General features: G+C 60.1%; 1 protein-coding gene across 1 annotated transcript; it reads right to left on the bottom strand.

Moving 5' to 3' along the window:
- Positions 1–887: 887 nt before the first annotated feature.
- EN2 (engrailed homeobox 2) lies at positions 888–5,702 on the bottom strand. The gene is made up of 2 exons (XM_023640065.2): positions 4,863–5,702; positions 888–1,663 (listed from the first exon to the last, which is right to left on the bottom strand). Exons 1-2 carry the CDS (start codon positions 5,548–5,550, stop codon positions 1,347–1,349), a joined length of 1,005 nt encoding a protein of 334 aa, XP_023495833.2. The 5' UTR covers positions 5,551–5,702; the 3' UTR covers positions 888–1,346.
- Between the last annotated feature and the right edge of the window lie 6,026 nt (positions 5,703–11,728).

Below are 11,728 nucleotides of genomic sequence, written 5' to 3'. Positions count from 1 at the left end.
GTTTATATATATATATGTACTTGCTGGGGGATATAGTGAATATATTTAATTTACACTGTACCACACCTTCAAAAAAATAAAACGTGTATTTTAAAAAAAACAAGAAAAGACAAAAAGTGATAAGAAATGACTATTTACACAATTTCTTCCTTCCTCTAGATTTTGGAGGATTCTGAGTTCCTTTAAAAGTCAAGGTAGCCACGTGGTCCAGCACTGTGGACTCACATCTGCTTGCTGTGTATATATATGCATACATACACACATATACACATGCATATTTACCTTGAAAGAATGTTTTCTGTAGCAGAAGCGGCCACTTAAAAAAAAAAAGGAAAACAAAACAGGAAGGGAAGAAAAAGAAAAAAGAAAAGGAGGAATTGCCAACTTTCTCTCGGCAGCCCTCTGCCCTTCGCAGCCTGCGAACCTCCTGAGGTTCGGCCCCGGAGGCCTCCTGGGGTGGCTGACGGAGCCGCAGGACATTCTCTGGCCCTGTGCCTGGAGGGAGGAGGGTCGCTCCACTGCTCACGGTCCCTGGGTGACATGCCCGGCCCCTCTGCCCTGGAGCCCTGGAGGTGGGAGAGTTGGCGCTGGTGGTGGGTGGCTGGACAGGGGACAGCGACACAGACACAGACGGAAGCATGCACTGAGGTGCAGGCCGGCCTCGGCAAGGAGTAGAACAGGAGGAGGGGAGGAGGAGAGCCAGGCCAGGTCTCCAACCAACACAGGCCCACTTCCCAGGGCCAAGCCCTCACACTCCTCCCTGGACCCCAACAGTCCCCTCGCCCCACCAGGGAGGGCCCTTGCACTGCCGCTGGACGAGGCTGGGGGTGCAGCCCCTCCTGCTGTCCTCACCAAGCCCACACAAACAAAGTGGCAGAACTCACAGACCAGGTAGGAGCTATTTATTCGGTTCACAGTCATGTGAAATGCAGCAATAAAAATCTTTGGACTTCAGCAAGTTGTTTTAATTTTTTTCTTCTTTTGAAATAAAAAAAAATGTCCGATGTCCCATAATGGAGCTCAGGGAATTAAAAAAGATGAAACCCTAAGCAGCCCCCTTTGCAAAAAAAACAAAAACAAAAAAAAGCAAAAACGAACAAAAAAATCCCCATAAAATTAGCATAATTTCATAAACACAAAAAACTCAAAAAATATTTTATAGTCAGATATTTTGGATTTTACACCACCTGTAAATTATATATACATAGAATATTGCAGAACCATAGCTAATACTCGATATTTTCACTATTAATGCTGGTATAATTTTTATACACTGGCCCTTTATTTATGATTTTAAATTATTGCATTGTTCAGCGCGGACCGGGACGGGACCGCGGCCGCCCGCGCTACTCGCTGTCCGACTTGCCCTCCTTGGCCGTGGTGGAGTGGTTGTACAGGCCCTGCGCCATCAGGTGCACGGCCAGCGTGTTCTTGTTGCCCGTGGCCTTCTTGATCTTGGCGCGCTTGTTCTGGAACCAGATCTTGATCTGAGACTCGTTGAGGCTGAGCTCCTGGGCCAGGCTCTGGCGCCGCTGCTCCGTCAGGTACCTGTTGGTCTGGAACTCGGCTTTGAGCCTCTGCAGCTGCTCCGCCGTGAAGGCCGTGCGTGGCCGCTTGTCCTCTTTGTTGGGGTTCTTCTTCTTTGGTTTTCGAGACCTGGGACCTGGGGAGTATGGTGGGCAGAGGGGACACCGTTAGGAGGCCCCTGGCCCACCTGCTTACTCAGAGGAGGGTCGGGGAAGGCCCAGAGGCCGAGGAAGGAAGCGCCTGCCTCCCGCCACTTGGCGGATCTGGAGGACAGGCGCTGGACTTGTGGCTGGGTGGCTCGACCCACCTCTGGGGAGGAGGAGATGGGCCAGGGAAGTCGGGGTGAGGGGGACAAGGGGGTTAGGGGGGTGAAGGACAGGCTCAGCAGAAAGGTCTCCAGGTAAAAGGCTCCTGCAGGAAAGCAAAAATCCCAAACTTTCCAGAATGGCTTTTTCTAGTGATTTCTGAGGTTCTGTCCAGGAATAAGGACAGGACCCGGATAAGAGCTGGGAGAGAGGCGAGGGGGGAGCACAGGGGAGGAGCCCTGGGGCATGTGAGGGAGCTCCCACAGGACCCCCATGGGGCCACCCCCCAGGGCTAAAGGCAGTGGGAGCCAGGGGCAGGTGGGTCCTGAGAACCCGAGAGGCCCAGAGGTGGGCCTCCGCCTGCCCTAGCCCCTTTGTCTCCCCCAACTGGGCCCCGTGCGTGCGCCCAAGTTCATCGTTTCTTTCAAGGGCAGGAGGGAGCACACTCGTCCTTCCCGGGTGGGGAAGGAGCGCTGAGCCCCTCACGGCTCCCTCCTACCCGTCACCAAGTTTCCTCAGTCCCCAGAATAGGAGGGGGACCTGCTCCCCTCCCTGCACTGACTACAGCTGCCTGTCCCCTCCGCCCCAGACTGGGGCTGCCTCGCTGAAGGCCGCAGGGGGCCCAGCTGACCTTGGGCAGAGGATTCACACTGCTGACCCCCACCAGGCCTCCTCCACTCCACGCTGCTTGGGGTTGGTTTGGGACAGTGGTGGTCTGGCTCCTAGGACCTGGCCATCAGAAGAGGCTCAAGCGAGGGGAGCAGAGGGAAGAAGCCAAGGGTTTTCTTTCTGTTGGAGTCAAGAAGCTCAGACCAAAGGAAAGTGTCTGTGAGGGAAGGCCCGAGAGGCCGCTGAGGGAGGGAGTCGGCAATGCATGCCTGGGTTTCTTAATCTGTGAAGTGTGTGAGTCAACTCTGGGGAGCTCCAGGCCCCAGCTTCTTCCAAGGCGACCCAGGCGGAGGCTGGAGAAAGCTAGACCTCGAGCAGTCAGAACCCCCAGGTCCCCGGCTCGTGCCCCACCCCACCCTGCAGGGCCAGGGGACTGCCTGGCCACCCTACTCAACCTGGTGGAGGGATGTCGCAGGAAGGCTCCCCCGGTGCACCCCGACCCTGACCAGGAGGGTGGATGAGCACCCTGGGGCGGTGCCGAGTGAGGTGTTTGGGAACATCCAGAGACCCTAGGGGCTCCCAGAACTCCCTCCCCCAACTGAGCCAAACTCGGAAAGGGGCTGTGGGCACCAAGGGCTGTTAAGACTCACACTCCAGGTCTTTAGATTTTAAAGCACACCCCTATTCACAGCCGCGTCGCCAGGCACACACTCACAGTCTCCGTCGCACACAAGGCCGAGGGTGCCGGCCCTGCACCAGCCAGCCCGGCTGTGACCCAGCGGATGCCGATTCGGGGCGCTGGGCTGGGCTGCCCAGAGGAGCGAAGGGGGAAGGAGGTGGCTCTGTGAGGCCTCTAGAGTCCCGGGGGTCCCCCACCTGCTCCGACTCCACCGCAGCCTCGTGCTCCCAAAGCTGGTTCTCGTCTCTACTCGCTCCCTCCCCTCAAACTCCTGCGGTCCTGGGGCCCTTGCCACACGAATAGCCCGCAAAAAGACACACCATTCACGGAAAGAAAATCGCCCTAAAACAGAATTTTTAGTTCCCTTTCTGTCCTGATTTTCTTACAAAACGCAAACACTTAGGAGTCTCAGCAGCAGAACCAAACCTCCGCGAGAAAAACTCTCTGCCCCGCTTCTTCTTAAACGTCCCCAAACACGGACGTGATCTTACGGTGGGTTTTTTTTTTCCGGTCCAGGAAGACCAGCGGCTCGGGCCAGGCCGGGCTGCTGGGCTCCCGCGGGCCACTGGGACTTTGGCGCCGCACAAAGCCGGGCCGAGGCTCCTCGCTGGCCGCTTTGTGAGCCTATATGTTAATTAAATATTAACAAAGGAGGGAGGCGAGAACAATGGAGCAAATTTCAGATCTAGCTGGAGAAATTTGGATTTCATCAGAGATACACACGCACACTTCTGCGGGAAGGCGGCCAAGGGGTGACTCAGTTGTGATCTGGGTAAACAACCCCCGCAAAACAGTTGAGGCCTGGGGGGCAGGGGGTGTCCGGTCTGTGCTGCCAGCTCGGGGACAAATGGAATCTGCTCCTAATGGCGGTTCGCAGCCACAGACCCACATTTAACGCAGCTGATGATTTCTACAAGGACATAGACTCAGCTTTTTAAAATCCCAGATCTATGAAAAACACTTGCAGCACCGCTGCACACACTTGCAGGCCCCTCCACCCCCAGCCCCTCCGAAATGTGCTTCTTTCCTAGCTGGGAGCAGCCCCTTGAAAGCTCTGGGAGAAGATCCTCTCTATTGGGGGTATTGCAGGCCTCTTTCCTCCAAGCTGTGTGCAAGATGGGTGCTGAGCTCCCCCGCCGCAGGCTCGGCAAATAAAACCAGACAGAGGGCAAAGGGCGCCTCCATTTCCATCCCTTGCCTCTGAGGATCCCCCGATCCCCCCTCATGAACCGGGGCCGCAGGAAGAGCAGTCAGCCTTGCCCTTTCTTCCCTGGCTACATCTGGGTCGCAGGAAGTATCTAGGTCTGGGGGTGGGCTGGGCGTGGGTCCCGGGTCTGGACTGAGTTGGAAGGACGTGGAAAGGGGTTAAGAGTGCCGGCTTCCGGGCCTGTCTTCCAGCCAACCCCCTTCCTACCAAATAAACTCCTGCCAGAGGGAGCAGTGGACTAGGGGCTGCAAGGAGAAGCCCCAGAAGGCCAAAGAAAGAGGAGGTCCTGGCGCTTCTGCTGTTCTCAGAAGTCTGCACCCCCTTGCAAATGGACCCTGCCTCCTCTCCTCCTGGCCACTGCCCGGGCCAGCGTCAGCCGTACACAAGGTCGGGGTGTGTGCGCCTTTGTGTGTGTTTGGGGGTGGGGAAGGTCCTGGTGTTTTCTTCCTCCTGCTAAGTTCCCGAGCCAGCGCCGTCCCGCAACCCCGCCGGCCTCCCCATAGCGGGCCGGGACGCGGGGTTCCCGCGGGCTCACCTGAAGAAGGCCGGTCCGAGTAGCGCGTGCAGTAGACCCAGGCTGGCCAGAGCATGGGCTGCGCACCCAGGTTAGCGCTGGCCTGCGAGCTGTCCGAGTCCGAGCTCACCGACAGGTCGCCGCCTCCCAAGCCGCGGGCCTTGAGCGCTCCGTCCAGGGGGCCTCCGGGGTCGCCTCCTTTTTTGGCGCCGCCGAGCAGCGAGAGCGCCTTGGAGCCGCCTTCCCCGTCACCCGGAGAGTCGCCGCCGCCGCCGGGGAGCGGCCCGCCCGCACCGGGCGCACAGGGCGTGTTCTGCCGGGGCTCCCGGCCGGACCCCAGGAGCTGCTCGGCGCCGCCCGCGCCGCCGCCTCCCTCTGCGCCGCCAGCGCCGCCTTCGCCGCCGGCTCCGCCGCCTCTCGCTCCTCCCGCGCCGGCACAGCACGTCCCCGTGTCCTTTCTCCGGCCGAACTCGGGCCGCAGGATGTTGTCGATGAAGAAGTTGGTGATGCGGTGCGGGTGCTGGTGGTTGCCCGGCGCCTGCAAGACCGCGGGCAGCATCAGAGCCCGCCGGCGGCCAGTGTCCGCGTCGCCCGGGCTGCTGCCGCCGCCACCCGAGCCGCCGCTGGGGCTGGATTCCGGCTGCCGCTGCCCCTCCGCCGCCGCCGCCGCCGCCGCCGCTTCGCTGGGCTTGGGGTCATTCTCCTCCATGCTGTTCAAACAAATCCCAAATGGGTTCTCCGGGGACCCCCCTCCAATCAGCCCTGCGCCCGATGCGGCGCACAAGTCGACCCTCGCGGCCGGCCCGCGCCCCTACCCCGCCGAGTCTTCTGAGGGCGTGCGCGGCGGCCGCGGCCAGGGCTGGGGTCCTACAAGTCGCTGGCCGCGCTCCGAGCGGAGCCACGTTCCAATCCACAAGTTGAGTTAGAAAATACCAAGATTCGCCCCGCGCCCAGACGCAGAGCGATTCAAAAAGAGTCCGGTCCTCGTCCTGGCAGCGCACCCGGGCGCTAGACAGTCACCGTGGTCCAGCGGGGACTCGGAGCGCCTCCCGGGCTCCAAGCGCCTCTCCGCGTCCGGCTGCCTCCGGCTCCAGCGCTGCCGCCGCGGCCGCCCGGGGCTGGAGCTGCGCGCATGCAGGCAGCGCGCCCCGGCGCTCACGCCCGCCCGGGCCCGCTAGGGCCGCCGCCGCCGCCCGGCCGCCCCCGCCCGCGCGCCCCGGCCGGCCCTCGAGGGTGCGGGGCGCCCGCGCTCAGCGCGCCCGCCGCCGCCAGCACGCACATGGAGGCCCGCGGGCCCGCGCTGCGCTCCGCCGGCCTCGGGGCCCCCTCCGCGCGGCCGCCGCCCAGCTGCGGGCCGGGGCGCCCCCCCGGCGTGCGGCCGCGCCCCCGCCGAGCCGCGCCGAGCCCCGCGGCCCCAGGCGCATGGGTGAGCGGCGGGAGGCGCGGGCCGGGCCGGGCCGGGCCGGGCGGGCTGCGCCGCCCGCCTCGCTCGCCGTCTGCGCGCCCTCGCCGCCGCGGCCGCCGCGCGGGCTCGGGGATTTCCAGGCCACTTAGCGCAACCTGAGACACTTTCACTCTGGATTTTTGTTCTTATTTTTAACAGAGCCCCCTCGAGTGACGTCGCGGGCCGGTCTCCTGGACACGTGCCTCGGGCCAATGGCCGCGGCGCCGCGCGCCCACGTGACGCGCCGGCGGCCGCTGGGTGACAGGAGCCGCCCGCCGCCCCTCCCCGCCTCCGCCGCCCCTCCCCCCCTTAAAGCGGCCGCGTCCCCGCGCTCCGGTGCGGGAGCCCAGAAGCGGCGAGACCGCGGCCGCGTCCCGCGCGCTCGCTCGTGCTTTGCCCGCCGCTTCTCGGTTCGGGCATCCAAGGAACCCCCGCGACAGCCCCACCAGGTCACCCTGGAGTGCATATTCGACGCGCGCTGGAAGATTGCTATTTTTAACATTTCCATATTGTTTACCGTGGGGAAAAATCCCACAATTCCTTGCACAAAAATGCGTAAATAATATTAAATGAGCTGCCGACATACAAAGGGACTTTTGTAGTCCGCTTTCCTTGCTGGTGGAGAGGGAAATTGTTACTTACGTTTGACTTTGGTAACCTGGCAGATTCCTGTCTTAAACGCAGAGCTGGCGGGCGCAGAACCCTCCTCTTGTAGACACACTGTAAGTGTGCATGTGTGTGCGTTTGCGTGTGCAGGGAGGCGCGTGCATACGGTAGGATTCCACCCGGGGACACGATCCTCATGAAACATGCATGCAAAGCCGGAAGAGCGCGGGAATACGATTTGGGGCTCCGCGTGGGGAAAGAGAAATAAATAAAGGAGCATAGGGAGTTATCAGTGAATCTTCTGTTTTGGAAAGGAGAGGAGGGCCGCTATTTCAGACAAACCTTCAGAACCATCCGGAGGAAGATACCCCAAGCAGCTGCCTCCCTCCAGTTCCCAGACAGTCATCTGAGCCCCTCAAGTCTCTACCCGATTGAGGGGCCACAGGCCATTCGCCTCATGTTCTTTGTCTTAAAATCTTTTAAACTAGTTTCCCAGGAGAGCAGGGCCCATGTGGAAGGGGAGTTAGGAGCCTAGTGGTGGGGTGGGGGCCCCAGGTTGTTGCTGCCTCCCCTCTTTGCTCCACAGCTCTAAACTTCCTTTCCAGCTGCTGTCAGATGCCCAAGCTGGGCTTCTGTTTCCTCTTCTCTTCCCCTGCTCAGACTCCTTCCTCTTTGCTCTTCTTTCCTTGCCCCCAGCCACGGACACCCCAAGAAACACCGCTGTTACCCCAGGCACACCTGTCCATCGTTTAAAATGCATTTTTAGGGAAGTTTTTGAAATCTGTGAAACATCAGAAAGGGCAACTCTGAGGGTGCAGGCGTGTTGGCACAATAAAAGTGTCCTTGGTGGTTTCGCCAGTTTGGATCCTGGGCGCAGACATGGCACCGCTCATCAGGCCATGCTGAGGTGGTGTCCCACATAGCATAACCAGAGGAACTCACAGCTAGAATATACAACTATGTACTGGGGGGCTTTGGGGGAGAAGAAGAAGAAAAAAAAGATTGGCAACAGTTAGCTCAGGTGCCAATCTTTAAGAAAAACAAAAAAGTATCCTTGGTGGAAAGAGGGGTGGGAGGGTGAGAGCGGGGAGAGCCAGGGCCCTAGGTCTGGCTGGTCCACGCAGCTGCAGGGTGCCCAGCAGCGAGGCCTACTGCGGAGCTGGGTCTCGGCCTTGGGCTGCCAGCTGGAAGCTGCCAGTCCCTGGGAGAGACGAGAATAAGGTCTGGGCAAGCAGCCCTCCAGGCAATGTGACCACCAGGCCACCTTGAGGCTTGATGGCTTCAACCTAGCCTGGCTCACCTCTCCTCCTGTCCCCTCCCAGGTCCTGTCCTTTCTCCACTCCTGCTCTGTCCACCCCCTGCAGGCTCCAAGGTGCAGGAGAGAGGAGAAGCAACAGTTACAAGGCACTGCTCCCAGGGAAATTAACCTGCGGAGGAGGGGCGTGGAGGCCGTGGGCTGGGTCACCTGGCCACTGAAGGCATGGAGGTGCACCGGGTGTGGGTAGACTCTGGAGGCAGGTGGGGAGGCTCAGCAGTCCTCTATGAGACTCAAGGAGGGTGGGAAAGCCACTTCTCCCTTGGGGTGACTCACGTCCCCTCCCTCATTCTCCCCCCATCGGAGAAGTCTTCATCAGGTTATCTGGCTAGGCACACATCTGCTAAGGGCCCTCCCTGGGTCTCAAGAGAATTAACCCCCACAGTCTGCCTGCCCCTAGGAAAATGGTGCTGGTGAGGTTTGGGGGAACACCTTGTTGACACATGTTTAGGATTTGGGGAAAAAATTTCCTGCAAATTGGGAACCCTAATCATCACCAGCCAGGGTCTGTCCAATTATTTTGGGTCCCCAGAAGGCGGAGTGGGTGGAGGGAGGGCCCAGGGCTGGTTTGCTTCCTGCAAAGGTTAATTTCTCCACCTGTCCCATGAAAACCAATTAAGCCTTCTCCTGAAAAATATCTTCTAATTTCTTGGGAATCTTTGCCTCTGATTGCCTTAGCATTAAATGAGCCCGAGATGCTGGACTTCTGTGGTGTTCTTTCCCGCGACACAGCCCCAAATTCATGGCTGCAACATAAACTCTAAAAGCAGCAGGTCATCATCTCCAGGCAAACCTAGTCAGCGTGTGGGCAGCAACCTGCACACAGCCGGCCTCCAGGCTGCGAGGTCAGGGAGTTGGAGGAAGAAGGTGGATTCCTGAGTTATTGGCCTGGAGGTGGGTGGCTGGCTGGCCGCAGCTGGAGGAGGAAGAGGCAAAAGAGAAAGGAATGAGGAGAGAAATAATCGGAAGAGTATCAGGCCACCCAAAGCCGACCCAAACATAAAAATAATTCCAGAAAAGAGCACCCCTTGAGAGTGGGCACCATCCCAAGGGCCAGCGAGGAGGGTTGGGGAATCTGAACAGAAGCTGCAGAAACTTGGTTTACTCTTGGGAGGAGCAAGTTCTAAATCTTACAAACACAGCAACCGCAACAAGCTGTTTCAGGAAGCTTCTGAAACACGCTCGAGGCCCAGCGCCGGCCTCCTGCCGCATCTGGGACACGGCCTGGCGGTGCTTTCTGGGCGCGTGGGCATTTCCACGTCTCTGCTCCGGGGTCGGAGATGCCAGCCCTGCCTGCGGCCGGCGGCCCCGCCCCAGCGAGCCACGCGCTCCGCTCTCCCCCAGGACCGCCGCCCTCCAGGTCGGCTTCTCTGCGCGCGATCAGACGAACCGTCGCCGGACATTGCTTCTCCGCGACACACAGTGAGGCCGAGGTCCGGAACCGACCCCTTCTACTCTCGCCGGGTCCAGAAGAGGGTCCTCAAACCACCCGCTTACGGAGAACCATCCTCCACCCTCCCGGGCTCGCTGCACAAAGAGGGGCCTCGGCGACATCGAGAGGAAAGACGGCTTCCGGACTCGGTGGACTTGGAAGCGACGCGAGCCTTTCAGACCAGCTCTCGCCCGCTGCGGGGCAGAAGCGCTCCCGGAGACGCTGGGCGCCCGGCCTGCGGACCCGGCCTCCCGTTTCTCCTTAAAACGAGGCCGGAGGAGGATGACTCTCCCTGCAGCTCCGCTGTCCCCTCACTTCCCACACTTCTCTAGGTGGGCGTGGGGACACTCAGAAAAAAACGAACGCAATGAGAGCGCAGTTCGCCCGCGGGGGTCCTTGTCACTCGATTGGTAGAGACGCCCAACAATTCCGGAGAGCGAAATGTCGACCCCAACAAAATCGGGCCGGGGACCCTGCGCGGCTGGGCCCGGGGCGGCGGGCGGCGGGCGGCGCGCGGGGGGTGGGGCCGAGCGGGGAGAAGCGGTCAGGCCGGGCGAGAGCCACCGCGGCTCGTGGCGCTGCCGCCCGACCTCGGCCTGCAGACAAAGGCCGAAATGCGGGGGCGCGGGGAGCAGCGGGGGTCGGGCGGGGCAGCGGCGCCGCGGGAGCGCGTCTGGGCTCGCCGCCGAGCGGAGCACAGCCCTCCAGGCCCACCGGGAGCACTTGGGGGCCGGGGTCGAGGAGGCTGGGGCCCGGGGTCAGGGACCTCGTCCGAGTAACCCCAGGAAGGAAGGGGTTAAACGCAGCAGTGGCGCGCCTGGAGAGGGCCTGAAGCGTCGTGGGCAGTGGGGTGCACAGGCCCTTGAGCTCAGAGGCCCCTGCCCGAGGCCTGCAAAGGGCGCCCAGCTCCCCAGGGGCGCCCCGTGGGGCCCGGAGAGCCCGCCGGTGTGTCAGTGCTGGCCGAGGCTCGGCCGGCCGAGGAGGGGTGGGCAGCAGGCAGCCTTGCCCCGAGAGCTGGAGAAGCAGCAGCCTGTCCCCAGCAAAAGCTTCCTGGGTGTTGGGGGCATGAAGGGGGTGAGGCATGAGTAGGCTCTCCTGTCCAGGCCACAGGGAGAGGACCCACTGTCGATACTTAGCCCCAGCGCTAGCCTGGGAGAGCTGCAGAGACGTTAGTAGGATGGGTGGGATCTCCAGGCTGGAGACAAGATGTGAAGCCCTCTAACCTGGTTTCTCATGAAAGCAGGCACTTCTACTGCGGAATCCGTAGGATGACCCTAGTACTTGTGCCAGTGAACCCGCACCCAAACTCACTCCTCTGGCTTGGCCCCACTGTCCACCCTCCCTTGGTTTTCTCCAGGGCCAGGCGACTCTGGACTTAAATGACCTGGCTTGGGATTCCTTGGGAATCACCTTGTGTCCTGGGGCCCCTTTCCTGCTCTCTCACTCTGTTTCACGCTGTTCTTCATCCCAGTAAAATTTGGACCCCTCTGGAAGTTGGGCCCACTTCCACTCCAGGTCGAGCACTGTGTCCTCATGGAACAGACCCAAGTCCTGGGGTCTGGCGTTGGGGTCTTCCCTGACCAGCCTGTTGTGGAGGGTCATGTTTGGGAGTCACACAGACTTCTATGACCTAATGCCTCTACTGTAAAGAAAATGTCCCCTCAGAATTGCAGCAGCCCGGAAGAAAGGGACACATTCCAAATAATCCAGAGGCCAATAAGTAAAATTGCTGTGGCAAAGGAATTTGAAGAGCAGCACCTCCAGCTTGAGCTGGCTGAGCACACCAAAACAAGAAAAGACGTATCAAAGGACAATGAGTTGAGAAGAAAGTTAGCCATCCTCTCCATTCTCACAATCACAAAGAGTGGAAGAAATTCAAGGATCTATCCACTGTCTTCTTTTTGACCTTCAGAAGGAAAACAAGATCTTCCAAAGGCACTCTCGGAACACCTGCTTCACCTCACAGAGAGTGAGGTTTCTTTCCTTCTTTCTTTCTCTAAAAGCCACGGGCCATCACAGAGAGGCCGCGTGGCATACACTCACCTATGCTGACTTGACACTATTTTTGTAAATACGATTTGAGTGACTAG

The sequence above is a fragment of the Equus caballus genome, chromosome 4 (genome assembly GCF_041296265.1).
Source record: "Equus caballus isolate H_3958 breed thoroughbred chromosome 4, TB-T2T, whole genome shotgun sequence".
Lineage (NCBI taxonomy): Eukaryota > Metazoa > Chordata > Mammalia > Perissodactyla > Equidae > Equus > Equus caballus.
Note: the sequence above shows the minus strand (reverse complement) of the source record. Positions and strands in the feature narration are given on the sequence as shown.

Bases quoted from the DNA above. Each gene is read 5' to 3' on its own strand.
- EN2 (XM_023640065.2), bottom strand. From the start codon at position 5,550: ATGGAGGAGAATGACCCCAAGCCCAGCGAAGCGGCGGCGGCGGCGGCG. The intron at 1,664-4,862 runs GTGAGCCCGCGG...CATACTCCCCAG, and splicing joins CTCGGACCGGCCTTCTTCAG to GTCCCAGGTCTCGAAAACCA.